Consider the following 25,039-nt stretch of genomic DNA (forward strand, 5'->3'; position numbering starts at 1 on the left):
AACGCAACCAAATACAGAAACACTCTGCTAACACTCACAACACAACCAAATACAGAAACGCTCTGCTAACACTCACAACGCAACCAAATACAGAAACACTCTGCTAACACTCACAACACAACCAAATACAGAAACGCTCTGCTAACACTCACAACGCAACCAAATACAGAAACACTCTGCTAACACTCACAACGCAACCAAATACAGAAACACTCTGCTAACACTCACAACGCAACCAAATACAGAAACACTCTGCTAACACTCACAACGCAACCAAATACAGAAACACTCTGCTAACACTCACAACGCAACCAAATACAGAAACACTCTGCAAACACTCACAACGCAACCAAATACAGAAACGCTCTGCTAACACTCACAACACAACCAAATACAGAAACGCTCTGCTAACACTCACAACACAACCAAATACAGAAACGCTCTGCTAACACTCACAACACAACCAAATACAGAAACACTCTGCTAACACTCACAACACAACCAAATACAGAAACGCTCTGCTAACACTCACAACGCAATCAAATACAGAAACGCTCTGCTAACACTCACAACACAACCAAATACAGAAACACTCTGCTAACACTCACAACACAACCAAATACAGAAACACTCTGCTAACACTCACAACACAACCAAATACAGAAACACTCTGCTAACACTCACAACACAACCAAATACAGAAAAATTCTGCTAACACTCACAACGCAACCAAATACAGAAACACCCTGCTAACACTCACAACGCAACCAAATACAGAAACACTCTGCTAACACTCACAACGCAACCAAATACAGAAACACTCTGCTAACACTCACAACGCAACCAAATACAGAAACACACTGCAAACACTCAAAACACAACCAAATACAGAAATACTCTGCAAATAGAATGCAACCAAATAAAGAAATAAGCTGCAAATACTCACAACGCAACCAAATACTGAAATGTGTTGCAAATACTCACAACGCAACCAATAAAGAAACAAGCTGCAAATACTCACAATGCAACCAATTAAAGAAACATGCTGCAAATACTCACAACGCAACCAAATACTGAAACGTGTTGCAAATATTCACAACGCAACTAAATACAGAAACAAGCTGCAAATACACACAATGCAACCAAATACTGAAATGTGTTGCAAATACTCACAACGCAACCAAATACAGAAACTTGCTGCAAATACTTACAACACAACCAAATACAGAAACTTGCTGCAAATACTTACAACACAACCAAATACAGAAACACTCTGCAAATAGAATGCAACCAAATAAAGAAACAAGCTGCAAATACTCACAACGCAACCAAATACTGAAATGTGTTGCAAATACTCACAACGCAACCAATACAGAAACATGCTGCAAATACTCACAACGCAACCAAATACTGAAATGTGTTGCAAATACTCACAACGCAACTAAATACAGAAACAAGCTGCAAATACTCACAACGCAACCAAATACTGAAACGTGTTGCAAATACTCACAACGCAACTAAATACAGAAACAAGCTGCAAATACACAAAATGCAACCAAATACTGAAATGTGTTGCAAATACTCACAACGCAACTAAATACAGAAACAAGCTGCAAATACACAAAATGCAACCAAATACTGAAATGTGTTGCAGATACTCACAACGCAACCAAATACAGAAACTTGCTGCAAATACTCAACGCAGCCAAATACAGAAACAAGCTGCAAATACTCACAACACAACCAATAAAGAAATAAGCTGCAAATACTCACAATGCCACCAATAAAGAAACAAGCTGCAAATACTCACAACGTAACCAAATACTGAACGTGTTGCAAATATTCACAACGCAACTAAATACAGAAACAAGCTGCAAATACTCAACGCAGCCAAATAAAGAAACAAGCTACAAATACTCACAACGCAGCCAAATACAGAAACAAGCTACAAATACTCACAACGCAGCCAAATACAGAAACAAGCTACAAATACTCACAACGCAGCCAAATACAGAAACAAGCTACAAATCCTCACAATGCAACCAAATACAGAAACAAGCTGCAAATACACACAATGCAGCCAAATACAGAAACAAGCTGCAAATACACAAAATGCAACCAAATACTGAAATGTGTTGCAAATACTCACAACGCAACCAAATACAGAAACTTGCTGCAAATACTCAACGCAGCCAAATAAAGAAACAAGCTGCAAATACTCACAACACAACCGAATACAGAAACACGCTGAAAATATTCACAACAAGTGATGAACCTGGCTGGTACTACATGCTTTTTGTTTAATGTCTACTCGACAGTGGTGTTGTCTATAACTTTAACATCCTAATTCCTGATCATATGTGCCTTGTGAGTATTTACAGAGCGTTTCTGTATTTGGTTGCGTTGTGAGTATTTGCAGCTCGTGTTGTCAAACTGATGATGATGTTTCCTTTCATACTGACGATTTTCAATTTGCACGTTTTCTTCAGTTTCAGCATGTCGAGCTCTCTCGGCCACTGTAAATATCACAGTATTTATTATAAATTATATGTACACATCATTACTGTTTTAATTTATTGTGCCCTCATAATCTTTAATCAAAATAACTTCCCCTCCCTCTAGCAGCAACATCTCTTGACACTGTCACTCAACACTCAACCTGTCACTCATATGAGATCCACCAATAGCAAACCACAACTATCCAATCAATTCCTCATGGACAAAATCAAGTCCCGCCCTCTATTTTTGTTTTTGTTTTTCGAGAAGCCGTTTCATTTGGATATACGTCACAATAGGGAAGAAAAGGCCAATATTTGTAGTAAATTCTTACAAAAGTTTTAGTGTGACTTGTAATAAATCACACATTATAAATGAAAAAAATACATGTTTGGGGTTAAAGTGGCTAATAATGATGGATAATATAAATAGGCTCATAACCCTTTTTGATTAAAGATTACATTTTTAAATAAATAAAGATGTTAAAGGATGAATTTATTTTAAGTGTTTTTAACACCACTGGTAACACTTTACAATAAGGTTTCATTAGTTAACATTATTTAATGTTACCACAACATTTTTAGCTTTAAAATAAGATCCATGTTTGAACACTTCATTTTAAAACATTGTATGGTGGAGAAAATTATGTATTACTGTTACTACAAATAAAGCTCTTTCGGATTACGCTATGTTAGCCACTTGACAAAATAGTGTTGTCTCTGAGGCATGGTACAAACTTGTTACAAAAAAAGAGATTCAAGCAAAAAGACTGTTTATCCTTTTGATCTATCATTCAAAAAATTCACAAAAACCTAACCTTTCATTGAAGTAAAAGAATGGAAAGTCGGGGGAAAATCACATTATGAAATAAATGCTTTTCTCCAAAACACTTTGGCCACAATTGTTGGCAACCCTTAAAATCTGCATGAGTAAAATATCTCTGAAGTATATTCCCATTAATATTCCCATTTTTTTGTTTAGTCTTGGGGTTAGAAAGCAGCAAACACACCAGAGGGGTTTGGTGCGAACAAGGATAAAAGGTACCCCATGCCCACGGTTAAAAATACCGCTGGATCTTTAATGTTGTGGGCCTGTTTTTTGCTGGAGGTCCTGGACATCTTGTTCAGATACATGGCATCATGGATTCTAGCAAATACCAACAGATAAAAAATCAAAACCTGACGGCCTCTGCAAGAAATCTTATAATGGGCCGTGGTTGGATCTTCCATCAGGACAACGATCCAAAACAAACATCAAAATCAACACAAAAAATGTGTCACTGAGCACAAAATGAAGTTCTTCTGCAATGACCATCCCAGTTTCCTGTTTCCCTGTAGAGAATGAGTGGGGTGAACTGAAGAGAAGAAGCACCAACATGGATCTGGATTCTGTATGGAGGAATGGTCTCTGATCTCTTGTCAGGTGTTCTCCAAACTCATCAGGCATTATAGAAGAAGACTCAGAGCTGTTATCTTGGCAAAAGGTGGTTGCAAAAAGTATTTAATAAATGGGTGCCAATAATTATGGCTAATGTGTTTTGGAGAAAAGCATTTATTTCAAAATGTGATTTATCCTCCATTTTTAATTCTTTTACTTCAATGAAAGGTTAGATTTTTGTGAGTTTTTTTAATAAAATATCAAAACGATAAACAATGCAGATTTATTTTTACAGCCATATTTGATCATATTTACCAGGGGTGCCAATAATTCTGACCACAATTGTAGTGGTTTTTGTATATTTTAATAGAAAAATCGTACATATCTTTTCTTTATCATTAATCATTATTTTTGCAGTTATGTTGATGTGTTGACTAACATACTAAAGCACATGTAAAGTACTTGATTATAATTTTATCTGTAGTGTGTTATTTAATATTTAAAGTAATATATTTTAAATGCACTAAATTGCAACTTCATCATTATAAATTACTAGGGCTGTCAAGTGATTCAAATGTTTAATCTAATTAATTACGTGATGTGCCGAATAATTAATCTAACTAATAGCAAAAGATCATTTAGAGTCATTATTGTGTTAAATGAGTAAAGCATCAAATAGACATTACAAAACATAGTTTTAGAAAGAAATATTTTATTTGATTCAACATAGAATTTATTATACATAAACTTTTAGGCTACAACAGCCATGAATTTTTTTTTTTTCTTTTTTTTTTTTTTCAGAAGCTGCATCTGAATTGGTATTTAGATATTTTACACACAAAAACAGTTTTGGTTACCAACATTCTTCAAAATATCTTCTATGTTCTGCAAAAGAAAGAAAGTCATACAGGTTTAAAACGACATGAAATTATAGTTTAAATAAGAAACTAAAACTGTCTGCACTAAAACTGCTCTGAGATGCACAACAGTTCTGCTCTGGCTTTATAGGTAATCTTTTTGTTGGAAAAATGGAGCAATGAACAGACAATATTGTGTCTAAAATATATCATAATATTAACTTCTTATTGAATTTAACTGTCGTTTAAAATCAAGGAACGGTGGCTCATTGGTTAGCGCTGTTGTCCTTTCTGTGTGGAGTTTGCATGTTCTACCCAGGTCATTGTGGGTTTCCTCTGAATTGGAGAGTCAAATTTGCCTGTGTGTGAGTGTGTGTGTGTGAGAGAGAGAGCCCTGTGATGGACTGGCCATCTGTCAAGGGTGCTTTCCCCTGCTTCTAGCCTAAGAAACTGGTATAGGCTCCAGCACTATGACCCTAAAAAGTCGTATAAGTATGAAAGAATGAATGATATGTATAAAATAAATATCACATTTGCACTCATGCTATTTGGGATAAAACAGCACTCGCGTAATATTGCTTTCGTTACTCATGTGATATTGCTTAATGTGATGTCATTTGATCTAAATATGAGACAAAAATTTGGGGGATTTTTGCCCTGATATCTTTAATTTTCGGGGCATATACCTTCATTCTATAGGCAACATTGCGCAGTGAGTTGCTACATTATGTTCATTACCAATCGACTGAAATGGCTGTTAAATATTTGAACGCATTATTTTCCCATTACTAAATAATTCAATTAGTGTGTTAAATTGACAGCCCTTGTAATTACAAATATATTTAAATACATGTTATACAAGTTTCAATAGAAATTACATTAAAGTATATTTTAGTTTACCATAAATGTTTGTCACTAGTAGTGTTCAGCAGTACACATTTAAATATACTGTACAAAAATAGAAGTAATTATGAAATAAAGATGTACTAAGGGGCAGCGTGTGATTTTTAGCGGCATCTAGTGGTGAGGTTGTGAATTACACCCGCCCAACGCTCACGCCTCCCTTTCTAAGCACATAGAGAAGCTACGGTGGCCGACACAGAACAAAGATGTGGTCGTCTGAGAGAGCAGAGAGTAGCTAGCGCTCTGTAGAGAAGTTTGTCCCTTTAGGGCTACTGTAGAAACACATGAAGGCACAAAATGGCGACTTCGCTGTAAGGAGACCCGCGGTGTATGGAGATAGAAATGGCTCATTCTAAGGTAATAAAAACATAACGCTTCATTACTTAAGGTCTTTATACTCCACTGAAAACATAGTTATGTATATTATATTGTATTTCTGTCAATAGATCCTCATAAATACTACACTGAACCTTTAAGTGGGTCAAAAAAGCACTCTTAGGTTTAGCTAATTGCATTTAATATAATTTTAATCTATAATACATTTTCATCTAATTGTAAATAGCATGCATTTAGGTAGTTCTTTTAAAATAAATAATAAGTACTATTCTTGAACGTATGCTAAAGTGTACTCCTTTTTCACAAGGGTAATTGTGGTCAATGTGCTGCTTCTCTAGATCAAAGACCATTTAAGACGAGTTATTTTGCTCCGCGGACATCTTTGAAATGCCTCTTGGCATGCAAGTGCAACTCCTGTCTCTTTGAATGGGAAAACATAAAATTCTCCAAAACTGTTTGCCAAGCTTACGATTAAATTTCATATTTGAAATCACCAATGAAATCTGACAACAACTGTCTCATAAGTTTGGTTTCCAAACACTTGAATCATGACAAAAAATAATAATTTTTCAGCCTGGGCGAAGCTAATGTCCATGCGTCTCAGAACACTTCCTGTTTCTATAGCAACCGGAGCTTCTAACGGCAGCTGCAGTGACACGATGACTCTACTAATCAACGATTGGCTCTTTCTTTTAGAAGGCGGGGCTTATTCACCATATTGGGCGTTGCACTTTCTCCCATTCATAAGTAATCGGAGTGCACCGTCTTACTATATATAAAGTCTTTGTCAAGATATAGATGCCATTACATGTACTGGCAGTGCTGTTGGCCAGGCTGGGATCTGTCTGAACTGACCTGTATCCTGAGCATCAGGTGACGGTTGGCGTGTTCCAGCTTCTTCTGACGGTTCTCGAGCTCTTTGGCACGCTGCTGCTCTCTCTGAAGTTTCCTGATGTAATCCACAGAGGCCTTAAGAATAGTGCCCTTGTTCCAACGCATGTCCCTGAGGAAAACAAGCATGTCCTCAGCTGACAACAGCACATCTGATAGTACTCTCTGAGAACAGCATCAGCTGTAATAATAGCATGTATTCATCTGGTTCATGTGTAACTGCGTATAATTGAACAGGGTTGTCCTTACGGGTCATTTGATTTAGGAATCATAGTCCCCAGTTCTTTGATTCGATCGTTAATGTTGAACCTTCGTCGCCTCTCAACTGAAACAGATAAAAAGTGCATATTATACTACACAAATCATATTTACATTAATGCACGTGGCCATTTTTTCTTATTTTTACAAACTGGGTGACGGCAATCTGTCTTGTTTTGAACCTGCAACAGTGCTTTAGGACATAAAAAATGAAACTCACTTAAGTTATGGTTGTCTTTTTTTTGCCTTTCCTTTGCGAGAGCACGAACTTCCGCCTCTAAAAAAGACAAAGGGAGGTGAGAGGAGAAACTGAAAGCACAAATGTGATGTGTGATATTGGCACCCTTGAAATGTCACTGCAGTCGACTTTTGTAGCACATTTTCTCTAACCACAAAATCTAGATAACTTCCTCTACAGAATATGAACAACGGTTTTCTTTTTGGCTGTATTTGAAATGAAATACCATCACATCAGGTGTGTGCGGCCACTGTAAGCTGTGAATGCTCTGCATACCCAAGCCATTTGTGGATTCGCTAATTAACATTAACACTATAAATTACTATAAATTGTACCATGAAGCTTACATGATGAAAATGTTGGTGATACATTTGTAACTCTCCGTCATTCATTTATTTACCAAATTACTGTAATTTCCTTAAAATCTGTGCCAGTTACGGAGGGTTTTGGGTAAGCAGATCCACAGCAGCTTTGGCGATTACGCTCTGTTGTTATGTATCGTCATCATTGTCCCGCGTTCTCATTGGTTTGCTGGAATATGTGGGATTTCATGCGCAGGGAATTGCTCCACGAATTGCTCGTCCAAGAGGAAGAATGTGCTGCTACTGCCAGATCTCGATAAATGGAAATCACATTGTATTTGATACAAAAATACTAAATAGACTAAATCAAGTGAAAAAAGCCATATTTTCATAGCATTTTTTTCCATAGGGAAATTAATTTTATGATAACCTATAAACTGTTAAAGACAGACTTAGTTACTGTAAGTAGACCTATCTATCCGAGGCTGTTTGTTAATCAATAGTCTATGAGTTTGTTAAAGTCATCAATTTGCATTATTTCAACTTGCTTTTTAAAGAATACATATATTTGTATTTCTTATATTATATTTTATTTATAATAGGCTACTAATATTTATTATATTATAAAAAACTTTTGGCATACAAGATTTCCCTTTTTATAAACTCATCCGTATCTGCACCAGTGTAACGGACCGCTCTAAGACAGAAGGTAGAGGATCCAAACGCAGCTTTATTTTAGAATAATCAACAAACGTAGTCAAAACAGGCAAGCGGTCATAACAGGTAATCAGTCCAATCAGGCAAACAAGACTGAGATAACCAGGCTTAAATAGGGTAAACAGTGAGTGCTAATGAGTCCAGGCAAAGGATTATGGGTAATCTAGTCTATGATGGAGTGACAGTCCGTGGTGGAGTGCCCTCTGCTGGTAATCACGGGCACTCACACTGGTGAATTGAGACATAGCCCCCCCCCCCCCAGGAGGCGGAGTCCTCTCTGGACTCGTGACAGGAGGCGGAGTCCTCTTTGGACTCGTGACAGGAGATGGGGTCCTCTCTGGACTCGTGACAGGAGATGGGGTCCTCTTTGGACTTGTGACAGGAGGCGGAGTCCTCTTTGGACTCGTGACAGGAGATGGAGTCCTCTCTGGACTCGTGACAGGAGATGGGGTCCTCTTTGGACTCATGACAGGAGATGGAGTCCTCTCTGGACTCGTGACAGGAGATGGGGTCCTCTCTGGACTCGTGACAGGAGATGGAGTCCTCTCTGGACTCGTGACAGGAGATGGAGTCCTCTCTGGACTCGTGACAGGAGATGGAGTCCTCTCTGGACTCGTGACAGGAGATGGGGTCCTCTCTGGACTCGTGACAGGAGATGGGGTCCTCTTTGGACTCGTGACAGGAGATGGAGTCCTCTCTGGACTCGTGACAGGAGATGGGGTCCTCTTTGGACTCGTGACAGGAGATGGAGTCCTCTCTGGACTCGTGACAGGAGGCGGAGTCCTCTTTGGACTCGTGACAGGAGATGGAGTCCTCTCTGGACTCGTGACAGGAGGCGGAGTCCTCTTTGGACTCGTGACAGGAGGCGGAGTCCTCTTTGGACTCGTGACAGGAGATGGAGTCCTCTCTGGACTCGTGACAGGAGGCGGAGTCCTCTTTGGACTCGTGACAGGAGATGGGGTCCTCTCTGGACTCGTGACAGGAGATGGGGTCCTCTCTGGACTCGTGACAGGAGATGGGGTCCTCTCTGGACTCGTGACAGGAGATGGGGTCCTCTCTGGACTCGTGACAGGAGGCGGAGTCCTCTCTGGACTCGTGACAGGAGGCAGAGTCCTCTCTGGACTCGTGACAGGAGATGGGATCCTCTTTGGACTCATGACAGGAGGCGGAGTCCTCTCTGGACTCGTGACAGGAGGCAGAGTCCTCTCTGGACTCGTGACAGGAGATGGGGTCCTCTTTGGACTTGTGACAGGAGGCGGAGTCCTCTCTGGACTCGTGACAGGAGATGGGATCCTCTTTGGACTCATGACAGGAGGCGGAGTCCTCTCTGGACTCGTGACAGGAGGCAGAGTCCTCTCTGGACTCGTGACAGGAGATGGGATCCTCTTTGGACTCATGACAGGAGGCGGAGTCCTCTCTGGACTCGTGACAGGAGGCAGAGTCCTCTCTGGACTCGTGACAGGAGATGGGGTCCTCTTTGGACTTGTGACAGGAGGCGGAGTCCTCTCTGGACTCGTGACAGGAGGCGGAGTCCTCTCTGGACTCGTGACAGGAGGCGGAGTCCTCTCTTGACTCGTGACAGGAGATGGGGTCCTCTCTGGACTCGTGACAGGAGATGGGGTCCTCTCTGGACTCGTGACAGGAGATGGGGTCCTCTTTGGACTCGTGACAGGAGATGGAGTCCTCTCTGGACTCGTGACAGGAGGCGGAGTCCTCTTTGGACTCGTGACAGGAGATGGGGTCCTCTCTGGACTCGTGACAGGAGATGGGGTCCTCTTTGGACTTGTGACAGGAGGCGGAGTCCTCTTTGGACTCGTGACAGGAGATGGAGTCCTCTCTGGACTCGTGACAGGAGATGGGGTCCTCTCTGGACTCGTGACAGGAGGCAGAGTCCTCTCTGGACTCGTGACAGGAGATGGGGTCCTCTCTGGACTCGTGACAGGAGGCGGAGTCCTCTCTGGACTCGTGACAGGAGGCAGAGTCCTCTCTGGACTCGTGACAGGAGATGGGGTCCTCTCTGGACTCATGACAGGAGGCGGAGTCCTCTCTGGACTCGTGACAGGAGGCAGAGTCCTCTCTGGACTCGTGACAGGAGATGGGATCCTCTTTGGACTCATGACAGGAGGCGGAGTCCTCTCTGGACTCGTGACCAGAGGCGGAGTCCTCTCTGGACTCGTGACAGGAGGCGGAGTCCTCTCTGGACTCGTGACAGGAGATGGGGTCCTCTCTGGACTCGTGACAGGAGATGGGGTCCTCTCTGGACTCGTGACAGGAGATGGGGTCCTCTCTGGACTCGTGACAGGAGATGGGGTCCTCTCTGGACTCGTGACAGGAGATGGGGTCCTCACTGGACTCGTGACAGGAGATGGGGTCCTCTCCGGACTCGTGACAGGACGCAGAGTCCTCTTATACTTATACAAACTTATAGCGAATCAGCAGTAAGGGGCGTGTCTACTAATGACGGGGAGAAGAGAGTGCTCAGGGCATGTCATTATTCAAAAGACACGACACAGGATGGACATTAGCCGAGTGACGACAGAAAGAGAGAGATGGCAGATAAAAACACATGTGGAAGATGTGTGTGGAACAAACACATATTTCTTCTCGATAGGCGAGTAACATTGATTTTGTTTTGTTTCACAGAACTCATCTATGCTGGCTTTTGCTTGAATATGCTCATGTTTGCTTGCTTGTCCATTTGCGATCGTATTGTTGTTCACTTCAGCGATGATAAAGACCCATTCATTTCCACACCGTATAAGCCTGGAGCGTCTAAACCTCCTCACTGTCTGTTTCAAGGGTCAGCTCCCCGCTAAACCCAGACTCGTCCATCGGATTTCCAGACAGAGAAGCGTGATCGGTCACTCCAGAGAACACGTCTCCTCTGCTCTAGAGTCCTGTGGCGGCGTGCTTTACCCCACTGCATCCCATGCTTTGCATTGCACTTGGTGATGTAAGTCTTGGATGAGCTGCTCGATCATGGAAACCCATTCCATGAAGTTCTACACACTGTTCTTGAGCTCATCTGAAGGCCACATGAAGTTTGGAGGTCTGTTGACTCTGCAGAAAGTTGGCGACATCTGCACACTGTGACCCTCAGCATGCGCTGATCCCGCTCTGTGATTTTACGTGGCCTACCACTTTGCGGCTGAGTTGCTCCCAATTGCTTCCACTTTGTTATAATACCACTAACATTTGACCGTGGAATATGTAGTAGTGAGGAAATTTCACAAATGGACTTATTGCACAGGTGGCAACCTATCACAGCACCGCGCTTGAGTTCACTGAGCTCCTGAGAGAGACCCATTCTTTCACAAATGTTTGTAGGAGCGTCTGCATGTCTAGTGCTTGATTTATACACCTGTGGCCATGGAAGTGATTGGAACACCTGAATTCAATGATTTGGAGGGGCGTCCCAATACTTTTGGCAATATAGTGTATTTGAAAATTACGAATGAAGTGAAAGTACAGGTATCGGCAAGTACCAAATATTTGTATCTTTATCGTTCTGGAAAAAGTGTTCAGCCTGGCGTACGCAGTGTGATTTTTGCTGTCGTACGAGCTCGCAAACAATTTTTTTCACTCGGGAGAAATCGCTAAAAAAACGTTGATGCTCGTATGGTCGCAGCTCGCAGTTTGTGAGAGGAATTACGAGATGAGCCGAGCACGGTACGAGCACCTCACGACCTCCCGATAATTTTTAAACAAAATCGGCCCGATGTTCAACAGCATATAGGCTGTTCCCTATTGCCAGGTCATACACAACCACGTCACATAGGCTAAATCAACGAGTATTATTAGGCTACAGTGGCTGCAACCATACAGCATGCACATATACTGTCACACACACACACACGTGCGCACAATTTCTCTCTCTCTCTCTCTCTCTGGTTGTTTCTGTTGAAAGGAATGGCTGCTGTTCTCTGCTTTTCAACAAATCATTTGCAGACAAATAATTTTCTTTCTTTTTCCTGTCCGATTCCGAAGATAGCTGCAACATTGAAAGCAACAGTCTCCGTGTTTATCGCAAAACCTCACACTATCGCCGCCGGTTCGCCGTGCAGTACAGTCGTGCCGTGTACCAGCTGCTTTGACGCAATTATCAAGTTAACTGACTCGTAGCGTGTGCAATATCTCACAACCTCACAGTGTATACCCGCCTTTATCGGTGCATCCCTAGTAATAATTTAACACAACATTACTGCTTTTACTTCACAATATTGCTGCATATATGTAATCAAATCCATAAAATTGTTATTAAGTTTGAGAGATTTCATGCAGGAAAGGAGAGGAATCTTTGAACGTACCCACAGGAAACCCTTCAGGCCTTTGATAGTTCTCAAAGTTGCTACAGGAGCTGGGCTTGTCCATCATGTGCATCATGGCTGGAGATGGAGTAACTATGTAGCATAAGAGCACATGTTGGCAATTTCAGTCTTACCATCATTCACATGACATTTCTACTGACTTTAACAGGTGAAACACAATTCAGCACATCGTCAAAAGGCCTGAAGGGTCTTGGACGCTACAGAATGGCATTAACCAACTCATCCGTTGTTAGATAAACAACACTTACCAGAGAATTCCCTTTTAATGTTAGCAGGGCACGAGTTACTAATAGAGAGCCCAGGAGGAGGCATCCCTGGGTTACTGTACATGTCCAAGAGGTTCGCCGACACGGGAATCTAGAAACACAAGACCATATCCATAGCATTGTCTCGTTGTACTGAAGTGTATCACATTTTGAAATGCATAATATGGCTTCAGAAGACTCTTCTTGTCCTCTTGACAGTCTCATTGCATGAGAAAGAGCAGCTTGAACGGTCTGCTTAACATCTAAAAAAATTCCTATGGATTCGGAACGACATGAGAGTGAGTAAATGATGAGAGGATTTTCATCACTATTCACTATTCCCTTGACAGACATTAGATCAGGTAATGACAGCTGGATCACACTGCTTTCTACAATACTCACACCTACAACAGTTCTGATTGTGTGAGAAGACAGAAAGAGACAAAGACTCACGAAATTCACTGCTAATTTGTATACATACTTGAGTCTCTTTTGCTAGTTAGCATTGTTAGCCCCTGCAGGTAGATGCCGTAACTTTTTTTTTTTTTTGGAGGCTAAATTAAATAAGAAATACAAATGAAAAATATTTAATTATATTAAGAGTTTTTTGCAAGCAAAATAAAATGAGAAAAAAAACGAACTAAAATAAAATACTGTCATTATATTAACTGTTTTTGCAAGCAAAATTCAATAAAAATACATATGTATTACTATTATATTACTAAAAAAATGTTGAGGCAAAAAAAGATAAAATTAAATAAATATTGAATTATATTAATGTTTTTTTTTGTGGGCAAAATTAAATAAATACATCTGTATTACTATTATATTACCATTAACAGTTTATTTTGTTTTTCTGTAAATCAAAATAAATAAATATTTCTTTATTATAATATATAAAAATAATACAGATTTCAAAATTAAATAAATACATAAATATTATTATTATATTACTACAATTCCGAGGCAAAATAATATAAGATAAAAATGAAATAAATATTTTATTATATTACTGTTTTTTGCAGAAAAAAATATGCATTAAAATTATATTACTACTATTTCTTAAAAACAAAATAAAATAAAAGAATAAATCATTATATTAATTGCTTTTTACAAGCAAAATTAAATAAAAATAAGATCAAAATAAAATAATAATAGAATATTTAATTATATTAATTGTTTTTTGCAGGCAAAATGAAAATACATTATTACTACTATTAGTTTTTATTTATTTTTCAAGGCAAAAATAAATACAAAAATAAAATAAATATTTCAATATTTTTTTTAATGTTTTTTGCAAGCAAAACACAAATAAATACATATTTCATTGTATTATTACTGTTTTTGCAATTAAAATAAAAAAGATAAATAAAAAATATATAAAATAAAATACAAATTTTCCCACTGTTTTTAAAGGGTTCTTAAAAGCATGAGCAGAATTTTTCTCTAGTAGTCACTAGTATGTATATGTCCTTCCACATACTCACATTAGCATTTATTGAAGATGTAAAAATGAACAAGTGAGATTATAGAAATGTTTCTCTACCGTGTTGGCCATCTGAAGTCCGGGGTCCAGCGAGAGTCCCATGATATCGTCATTGTAACTGGATTCCAAACTTATTATGTCATCAATGACATCATCCATCTGAGAGAAATCAAAAGCAATCAGGTGTGAATCAGAGGTCATCCGCCGAGGTACAGTGTAACACTGGGAAGTGAATTAAAGTGTCTGGTGTGCTGAAATAACACAACAGCTCAAATCCATCCATTTCCTATATGCTGAAAATCTCTCCAATTAAACCGATATGCTGAAGCACATCCCAAAGCCAGCCCTGTGTAGTTCCTCTGAGTTGCACTCGGTTTGCCAGTGCCAAACTCTCTTTAATCTATTAACACATATTTTAGCACTCTCTCTCTCTCTCTCTCTCTCTCTCTATCACAGCGTGAGCAGTGACGCAGTCCACACCAGCTGTTTCAGCGACGCGTTTACAGGCCTGCTGGCTTTGCTCCTTCACTGAAATCCGTTTTATTGATTAGCAGGTAATGAGCCATCTTCATGATATCGCCATCTATTTATACATCCTTTACTGATGTTGACGGACTTGTGAGAAATGTGTTTGTCGTAGGTTTCCGTCTCAGGATCCTGACATCCACGTTTTTTCATCTTGTCCTAAAACCTGACATAACCTCACGAAAAACATGTCTGGGTCATATGTCAACTCAAATTTAAAAGGAAAAGGAAACATTGTTTTGTACAATCATTCAATTGTGACTTTATTTTCAGGACATTTCAAGGGATCTAATCATATATTCATTAGTTTTAGGTCCAAAGTTTATCTGAGCTTTAAACAACGTCATTCTCGTCTGAAAAGCTACATTTCGTGACACAATAACAATACTATTTTTAAATTGCGCAGGTTTTTGCTCCGCTATTGACACTTCCTGGTTGGTGCAAGATGCATTCTGGGATAGCTCACAGTCTCAAGTCCGCACAAGTCACCTCTCGATGCATCCTCAATGAAAGAAACAGATCAATAACACATCCGGGGATTTGAACTGACTAGATGAGAGGTTTGAATTGGAACAGTGCATGGGCAGCCGCTGAACACAAGTACAGACGCATATTGAGAAACGGCTCGTGTCTACATAGCTCGATGCAGACTTGAGTAGATATTTGTGTTAATGAGCAGATGATCAGGTGTACCTAATAAAGTGGCCGGTGATTGTACAGTATATTCATTGTTTTTAAACACATGAAAATGCAAGAATGACTATAAACTTGTCAAATTAATAAATATAAGTTAATAAAAAATCAAAGCATCAAAAAGAGTAGACAAAATCTACAACAATTACACCAATGCAGCCATTATTTGTGACCCGTGCTGGCAAAATTAGTCGAAATACACACATACTAATTACGAGCTACAGGAAAAACAAGTGAAAAATGTCAATTCTGGTTGGATTTGAGGTTTTCACAAAAATCATTTAGCCCTCGTCTAGCGATCCCAATGCTCCAAATAGCAATGAAACATCTAAAAGTATCTTTATTTGTACTTTTTCTGAGAGGAGTTCCTTTCCCTTGTCGAGGAAAAATGCAGTTTCTCTTTGCTCGCTTCTCGATGACTGGTGCTTCCCCTCAGCACAAGTTTGGTATCGTTTTAAAGCGCAGCGTTCCAACTTTCTGACTATTTACTGTGAATTCTCGATGGCATGAGTCTGAACCAATGAAATGTGAATTTCAAACTCATGCTGATGTGAACAAAACGATCCCACTCGCGCTGACTGACAGATCCGATATACACATATACACAGAACTACAGTATTTCAAAATATCTGTCTTGGCGAGTATTCACATTATTTGTTATGTTTTAAAGGTGCAGTGTGTAGTATTTATGAGGCTCTATTGACAGAAATGCAATATCATATACATAACTATGTTTTCAGTGGAGTATAAAGACCTTACATAATGAAGCGTTATGTTTTTATTAACTTAGAATGAGCCATTTCTATCTCCATACACCGTGGGTCCTCTTACAGTGAAGTCGCCATTTTGTGCAGTCATGTTTCTACAGTAGCCCTAAAGGGACAAACTTCTCTACAGAGCTCTAGTCTCTCTCTGCTCTCTTAGACGACATCTTTGTCCTGTGTCGGCCACTGTAGCTTCTCTATGTGCTTCCAAAGGGAGGCGTGAGCGTTGGGCGGTTACAATTAAAAAAATTACACACTGCACCTTTAAGTGAACGTTTGGTTAACTTTTGATGAAAAACATCTGATGTGTGACATTATATAACATCTGTGCGGTACAGCAGGTCTTAATATATAGGCTGTTAATCAAACAATTGTGGTATCATGGAAAAAAAAGTTGAATATGTATTTTCCTATAGATATTTGGTGTTGACTTGGTGTGTGTTAAATTTGGTGTTATTACCAGGGATTTTAAGGTATGGTTGCTAGTTTTTGGCTTATGGTTTTTTTACCTTCAGAAAACTTTAACTTGATTTTTCTCGAAATTGACTTTATCGACTTCAAACTGGTGTAGCTCAATTTTTTGTCTGATTCCAACAAATTATACATCATTTTGAAGGTTTTTTAATAGAGAAAATAACAACCAAACTAATTTTCGGTAATTTGCTCATTGCGACTCATTTTGCCAGCACGGGTCACATTCGGTAACACTTTACAATAAGGTCCATTATTTATTGTTAGTTAATGCATTAACTAACATTGAGCAAAACATTTCTTACAGTTCCAGTATTAATCATTGTTAACGCTAGTCAATAAATATAAACCTGCTCCTCCATTAAATGATATTAACAAATACAAGTTTTTATTTTAATAAAGTAAATGTTGAAATTAATGTTAATGTCACAGGGTGTTTTGGTGTTGGTTCATGTTCATTGTTCCTTGTTCATGTTTTAAGTTTATCATGTTCTTGGTTATGTTTTAGTGTGTCATGTTCACAGTCTTGTCATGCACTTCCTGGTTTTGTCATGTTTCATTGTCATGTGATTCCCATGCCCTCATGTGTTGTGTCATGTCATTGGTTCATTGTTTAATCACTGTTCACAGGTGTCACTTGTCTTGTCATTAGTCTGTGTATTTAAGCCCTCATGTTTGCCGTGTGTCCGTGTCTGTTATTGAATGTGTAACCTGCTGTGTTGGTGAGTGGTTCTTTGTCAAGTCAAGCCACGCCAAGTTAGTTTGCAACGTCTTTGTTTTATGTTTGGATTTTGTAAATAAAGAACTGCACATGGGTTCAGCAACTTGCCTTTTCAGTGGAATCGTTACAGTTAACTAAGATTAATAAATGCTAAATTCGAAGTATTTTTTTTACTAATGTTAATTGTAAAGTGTTACCCATTATTAAGTGTTGAAGTAAAATATTTTGGTATTCTTTATAGTAATTTAAAAGTCATTACCTCTTTCTCGCAGTTGGAGTTGAGGGTCAGTAAGGCCATGGGACTGTTGGGGGCGCTGTTGCCCGGCCCCGGAGGCATTCCCCCGTGATCGGTGGCCTGGCTGGGACACGGTAAGCTCACCGCCTGCGATCCGAGCTTTCCTCCCAGAGTGGTGGAGAGATACGCCTTCACCTGCTGCCTCTGAGCCTGCTGGATGTGATACTTAGTGGGATTTTCAAGATGCGTTTGAACCTTGAGACAGAGAGAGAGAGAGAGAAAGGAAGAGTTAGAATCACAGACGGTTCGTTGACAGCTCAATAATGGCACATTACACATGAAGTTCTCGATGTGACACATTAGCCGCTTTTTACACCGTCGGGTCGAATGGTTCTAAGAACGGTAAGGAACGGCTCCAGTTGTATTTCCACTTGAGCTTGGTTCAGCCAAAACGTTGTGTGTCCAGAATTATCATCACGGTTGGTTAATCGTGCTGAACCGTGCTGGGAGAATGTGTGTAGTGACGTCGCCACTCAGGATTGGTCACTTGTCTGTATTCCAGTCTCTCTGTAACTGGCCAGACGTGCTATTTGAGCGAACACAAGTTAATAAAATTAAAAGAAATATCTGTCATCTTCCATAACATGGTCGCTATTTACATCTCATATCGTCTGTAAACTCTTGTGTTATAAAGGCAATGACAGACACATTTGTATGGAAGTACAAATGTAGTGGGAAATGAAACCATATCCAAACTGCTGGGCCGGATCGGTTAAGCAAAGAGAATTGTCCCAACTGGCCCAAGCGGATACTGTGTAGTTTAGGATTTCAAAAACAAGTAAACATAATTTAGTATTTTCGGTAACATTTTAGTTTAGGGTCCAATTCTCACTATTAACTAGTTGCTTATTATCATGCATATTACTAGGATATTGGCTTTATTGTTTATTAGTACTTATAAAGCACATCTTAATGTCTTATTCTACATCCCTTAATCACCCAACACCTAAACTTAGTAACTACATTACTAACTATTAATAATCAGTATTTAGGAGTTTATTGAGGAAAAAGTGGTAGTTAATAGTGAGAATTGGACCCTAATCTAAAGTGTGATCGTTTTTTAATTTAATTTAAATAATAACAAAAGATTCTACTTCAATTTTCTGTGCTGTTTTGTTCATTGTGGCTGCTTTCCTGTGGTTATGTTATATTTGTGAAATAAAATAGACACACTGAACGTCAAGTTCCTCCACACCAAACTCGCTCATCCATGTCTTTATGGACCTTGCTTTCTGCACTGGTGCAGTCATGTTGGGACAGGAAGGGGTCATCCCCAAACTGTTTCCACAAGGTTGGGAGCATGAAATTGTCCAAAATGTCTTGGTATGCTGAAGCATTAAGAGTTCCTTTCACTGGAACTAAGGGGCCAAGCCCAACCCCTGAAAAACAACCCCCCACACCATAATCCCCCCTCCACCAAACTTTACACTTGGCACAATGCAGTCCGGCAAGTGCCGTTCTCCTGGCAACCGCCAAACCCAGACTCGTCCATCGGATTACCAGACAGAGAAGCGTGATTGGTCACTCCAGAGAAAACGTCTCCACTGCCTTACCCCACTGTATCCCACGCTTTGCATTGCACTTGGTGATGTAAGGCTTGGATGAGCTGCTCGGCCATGGAAACCCATTCCATAAAGCTCTACACACTGTTCTTGAGCTCATCTGAAGGCCACATGAAGTTTGGAGGTCTGTACTGCCGTCCAAAGGCAAAGCGCAGTAACTACACATTTGGTCAAAATTGAGTTAAGACTTGAAATGGGCTTTGTGACATCTGTTCTGTCTTGTGACAAAGTTTGCTGGTTCAATTTTGTCCAGTTTTAGAGAAACGAGCGTGTCAAAATTGCAGTAACTACAAAATCCAAGCCAATACCAAGGCAAACCGCAGTAAGTGATGTTACTGCGTTCTAGCTTTGTTTCCCCGTTTTTGACACAGCAGATACTGCAGTTTCAGCCTTGTCACGATGGGGATTGTATGTGGTTTGCCCCTATCATAACACACAGAAACAACAAGCCAACCATGGCACAATCCCGCAGCCAAATGATGGTTTAACTCGCGTTAAAATGCAAATTCATAGACTGGTAAGGAAGATAGCAAAATAATAACTCATAGTAAGGCAACTGACAGCTTTATAATCAGTTAACATTGACTAGCCAGCCGCTAGCAAATTTTGACTTAACGTTACTTGTGCTGCTCTATTAAAGGCAATATCCTCTGACAACGTAATGATAATCCGATTTAATCACGTTGGTGTTTGTTGATTCGGACATCTCTCCGTTTCAGGCAGCTAAACCAATTGTATTGACAGGGGTCACTCCTTCAAAAGCTAGCTGGGTCTGGTAAAGTTATCTTGTTAGACAAAGTTACTCTAAAAGTTAGCGGCCAGCAGGTGACAACCGGACGAGCGCAGCCGGGCCGACAGCAAGCACACTAGGTGAAAAAGTACACTTGCATAATGTACTGAAAGTACTCTATTTTCACGCACTAATTTCGTAGGCTACTTAATATACAAAAAAAAGTGCTCCGTTTTTTGGATTTCACAGATAGGCTATCTAAGAATACATAATAATTATATTTTAATTATGAATTATAGCTTTAAGGGTGTAGATAGCATAAACAGGAAATGTACATGTTTGAGAATAGCTTAGAAGTTAGGCTAAAGGGAGAAGAAGCATACGTAAGTTAACTTACTCTCTAACCTCTAATTCTAGGAAATTATGTATGGCCATATTAAAGGGATAGTTCAACTGAAAATGAAAATTCTGTATTATATAAAGTTTATTATTACTATAAACATGTATTAAGAAGCATGAAAAAAAGTTGGATGAACACATTTAGTTTGTAGATACTGCACTTTGCCTTTGCAATAGTGTTTTAGTTGTTTAAGGTCATCCAAAGGCAGAGTGCAGTATCTGCATTTTGGGGGTCAAAGATCACATCGGTGGTCATGGTTTTTATCTATTATCTATGAATGCATTACCACTAATCTACCCACAACATGTTTGACTGGCTGGTGTAAAAACTTTATAGCCATTTTTCTCAGTTTCAGTGTTTACGTAGTTACTGCACTTAGCCTTTGTAGGTCTGTAGCTATTGACTCTGCAGAAAGTTGGCGACTTCTGCGCACTGTGACCCTCAGCATGCGCTGACCCCGCTCTGTGATTTTACGTGGCCTACCACTTCGTGGCTGAGTTGTTGTTGTTCCCAATTGCTTCCACTTTGTTATAATACCACTAACAGTTGAGCGTGGAATATTTAGTAGTGAGGAAATTTCACAAATGGACTTATTGCACAGGTGGCAACCTATCACAGCACCACGCTTGAGTTCACTGAGCTCCTGAGAGCAACCCATTCTTTCACAAATGTTTGTAGGAGCGTCTGCATGCCTAGTGCTTGATTTATACACCTGTGGCCATGGAAGTGATTGGAACACCTGAATTCGATGATTTGGAGGGGCGTCCCAATACTTTTGGCAATATAGTGTATTTCTTTATTATTATTATCATTCATGATTAAAACACTGAAGAGAATGACCTGAATCATTTCATCCCATACAGTATGTAAGTTCCAATAATTCTGAAATCACTGTTTCTTCATCAAATGAATAATAATTACTGTAATTTTCCCCAAAATAGACTGCCATTCTATTCACAGCACAATTATTCATCTCTTAAGAGTCCTCAAGTTCCTCCTCCATATGAGCCATATATGACCTTTACATTCACAAGACTCAAACCACACTTGACAAACACTGCCCTAGAGCAGAGACTGTGTTCATTTACTCTCATTTGTTCGGATTAATATTATTATTAGAAGCAGTTTTAGTTTAGTTTGTTTAGTTTAGTTTGAGCACTTAACAGCGTTGAACGAATCCTCGACTTTGAACAAACACTGTTTGACCAACCGAAGCTACTATCTATTAAATTGACTTGACCAATAATGATTGCAGCTGGTTGTGTATAAAAAGGGGTGAATAACTGATTCGTTTTGCCTGTTGAACAATTAGAGCATGACACAACAGACACTACTGACTTTGTGCTGTTTTATGTCAAAATATGCCTTTCTGCTTTTATAGAGCAACTTTGACGTCAGTGTTAGGTTAAAACAATGGAGTCTTTCTGCAGCTCCAGAGCAACAAACGTCTCCCACCTCCATCCTATTTACAGAAGAGAGTCTTTGCCTGTCTAATTCAGGCCAGAGCGGAGTAATTCAGATCTCAGCGCTATGAACGTGAGAGAGGCTGGCGAAACACACGTGTGATCTCTGACAGCTAAACCGTCACATTTCCAGCTGTTCTCTGAGGAACGATAAAGTATGCATGACTAAACTGAATGTTAACCGCCTAACAACACACACTCTAAAGAAAGTCAGGAAAAATAGGGTAAAAAAATTGTGTTGATGTAAGGGTTAGGGGTAAAGGAAATGTCTGTAAACTGAAAGATGTCGTGGCAGAAAAATTACCAGTATGTTTTTTTTTTTTTTTTAATCTAAAAAAAAATCTTTGTTTTGGTTACAAAGAAGAATAATTGAAACAATATGAGGGTGAGTAAATGATGGTGAACTACACAGTGGGTAAAATTTGTACTGGCCACACCACAAAAAAGACGAAAAATAAAATAAATAAATAAAATAAAATAAATAAAAAAATAAAATTAATAAAAAATAATAAAAGTAATAAAATAAAATTAATATAGAAAATAATAAACAAAACAAAACAAATAAAAAAATTAAAAATGAAATAAATAAAATAAATTATTTAATTTAATTTAATTTAATTTAATTTAATTTAATTTAATTTAATTTAATTTAATTTAATTTAATTTAATTTAATTTAATTTAATTTAATTTAATTTAATTTAATTTAATTTAATTTAATTTAATTTAATTTAATAGACCTAGTTATTGACGAGCTGGTTATCAACGCTCAAGTTAAAAGTTCCACTTTTTAAAAAAGTCTCTAGACCTTGTGCTTTTATTCGTTCCACTGACCTGCATCTCGTGCTTTTAACAGCAAAAACACGCTGTGTGTGAACCGTCTGTAAGGTGTCCATTTAAGCACAATAACATGAAAGAAGACTCAATTCATTATTTGCACACTGTCTGGCCCACGCTTCGGATTCGGAAGTGTGCTGCACGCACAACTTCTCAAACAGCGAGTACCGAACTGAATTCTTGTTCACGTCTTCTTGCACTTTAATTAAATTGGCGAAGCTTAAAAACGCGTGCAAATGATAAACTTTTGTTGCGATGCAGCACTGGCTCAATCTTGCAATGAAAATCGAAGGTAATCAACGTAGCATCGTGGTGGTGAGTTTGTCACGGGTAAAATCTAGTTGCTTAAATATTTGTTTAACAGTGAGCGCGTTTACATGCACGTTCTTAACCCGATTATGCTTAATAAGCCGACAATGCAGGTGGTCATTAACCCACTTTCCTTTATCGGAGTAAGGTCATAAACAGCTTAAGCATAAACCGATCGTCACAGCTAGATTTTTGCCCCATACGCCGTTTTCACCCAGCATGTAAACGCATTAAGATGATTTCTGTCGACTTATTAAAGTGCGCATGTGTGATACGTGACAGTCCTTACTGTGAATTTAAGCACATCCAGACAGAACGAGCATTTTGCAGTATGGGAGGAGGAAATATATCACAAACTCAGACTCTTTCTTGACCTCTTTCTTTCGATTACATCGAAAGATCTGAAAAAGCCCATGCATTTATCCGCCCATAGACCCTCCCCTATGAAATTAGGACAAAAGTGGTTGAAAGTGGACAAAATAGACGGATTAAAACACTGGTGATGTGTTTGAAATCATCCCCCTCAATCACTATTCCCTACATCACTCCACTAATATAGTCCACTTGAGGGTGTGAATGAAAACGAGTGAGTGAATTCGGACACTGAAAGTGCCGGAAGGGCTGCTGCATAGTTTGTGCTCGCTGTTTAATAATCATTTGAAACGTGGCAAACTGGCAGCTCCAGAAACGATTTATCTTGAACTCTGCCATGGAAACTATAAACAGCAATTAAACAATTTGATAATCAATTCAAAAGGAATTTACGCTGTAGCCACATTGGACCAGCGGTTTGGAAAATGGATAATGGGTGATTCAGCTGCAGCGCCATCTTCTGGTCAGACGCGGGAATTCATTCGCCACACGACTCTCACAGTGCATTATGGGTATTCTCTAGTCGTTGAGCGTACATCAGTTGTACACTCGTTACTAGATAACATTCACTATGGTTTCTGACACCACTACAAATGGCTGTCCCCTCAAATAGAGTCCTGTTTAAGGGTATAGGGGGCGATTTCGGATTTAGCCCAGGTGTAAACGGGAATATGTCTCCCTTGTCTACTTGTGATCCGATCGACCAAAACACATCTTAATACTAGGTGTGAACAGGACCTGAGTACTGATGACTTCTCACCGATGCTTAATGGTTTAGAGGATAATATATATTTATATTTATATATGGGGCGGCAGTGGTTCATTTAGGTTGTCTACTAACTGGAAGGTTGGTGGTTCTATCCCAGGTTCCTCCTGACCAAGTGTCAAGGTGTCCATGAGCAAGGCATCTAACCCCAGCTGCTCCCGTCGGTGTATGAATGAGTGAATGAATGGGTGAATGTGAGGCAATATGTAAAGCGCTTTGGTGGCCATGGGTCTGTTGAAAGCGCTATATGAATGCAGTCCATTTACGTTTAATCATTTAGCAGACGCCTTTATCCTAAGCGACTTATGAGGAGAGCAATAGAAGCAATCAAACTAACAATATGCAAGTGCTGTCCCCAGTTAGTCCAGCACAGTAAACTTAGCAAGGGTTTCTTGTTTTTGTTTTTTAAATAGACCTAGAATAGTAAGTGTTTGTATTAATGGGTAAAGATGCATCTGCAGCCGTTTCCTGAAAATGGTTGAAGACTCAGCAGCTCGGGTGGAGTTAGGCAGGTCATTCCACCAGCAGGGAACAGTCCAGGTAAAGGTCCAGGTAAAGGCCTCTTTGAGATTGCACCACAAAGCCCTGTTCACTTGCAGAACACAAGCTTCTGGAGGGCACGTAGGTCTGGAGTAATGAGTTTAGGTATGGGGTGCAGAGCCAGTGGTTGTTTTGTAGGCAAACATCAGTGCCTTGAAT

At 39.5% G+C, this 25,039-nt stretch overlaps 1 protein-coding gene across 3 annotated transcripts in view; it reads right to left on the reverse strand.

Moving 5' to 3' along the window:
• The window catches only part of mitfb (melanocyte inducing transcription factor b), a 72,274-nt gene that overhangs the window by 1,606 nt on the left and 45,629 nt on the right, over nucleotides 1-25,039 (reverse strand). For all 3 annotated transcript variants that reach the window (XM_079802991.1, XM_079802993.1, XM_079802992.1), the window contains exons 3-9: nucleotides 17,868-18,098; nucleotides 14,495-14,593; nucleotides 12,952-13,060; nucleotides 12,683-12,775; nucleotides 7,339-7,395; nucleotides 7,110-7,185; nucleotides 6,825-6,972 (exon numbers count right to left, since the gene is read on the reverse strand). In XM_079802991.1, the coding sequence (XP_079659117.1) occupies nucleotides 6,825-6,972; nucleotides 7,110-7,185; nucleotides 7,339-7,395; nucleotides 12,683-12,775; nucleotides 12,952-13,060; nucleotides 14,495-14,593; nucleotides 17,868-18,098 (813 nt within the window). The remainder of the gene's footprint in view (nucleotides 1-6,824; nucleotides 6,973-7,109; nucleotides 7,186-7,338; nucleotides 7,396-12,682; nucleotides 12,776-12,951; nucleotides 13,061-14,494; nucleotides 14,594-17,867; nucleotides 18,099-25,039) is intronic.

Source organism: Gobio gobio, assembly GCF_949357685.1.
Source record: "Gobio gobio genome assembly, chromosome: 21".
NCBI classification, from domain to species: Eukaryota; Metazoa; Chordata; class Actinopteri; order Cypriniformes; family Gobionidae; genus Gobio; species Gobio gobio.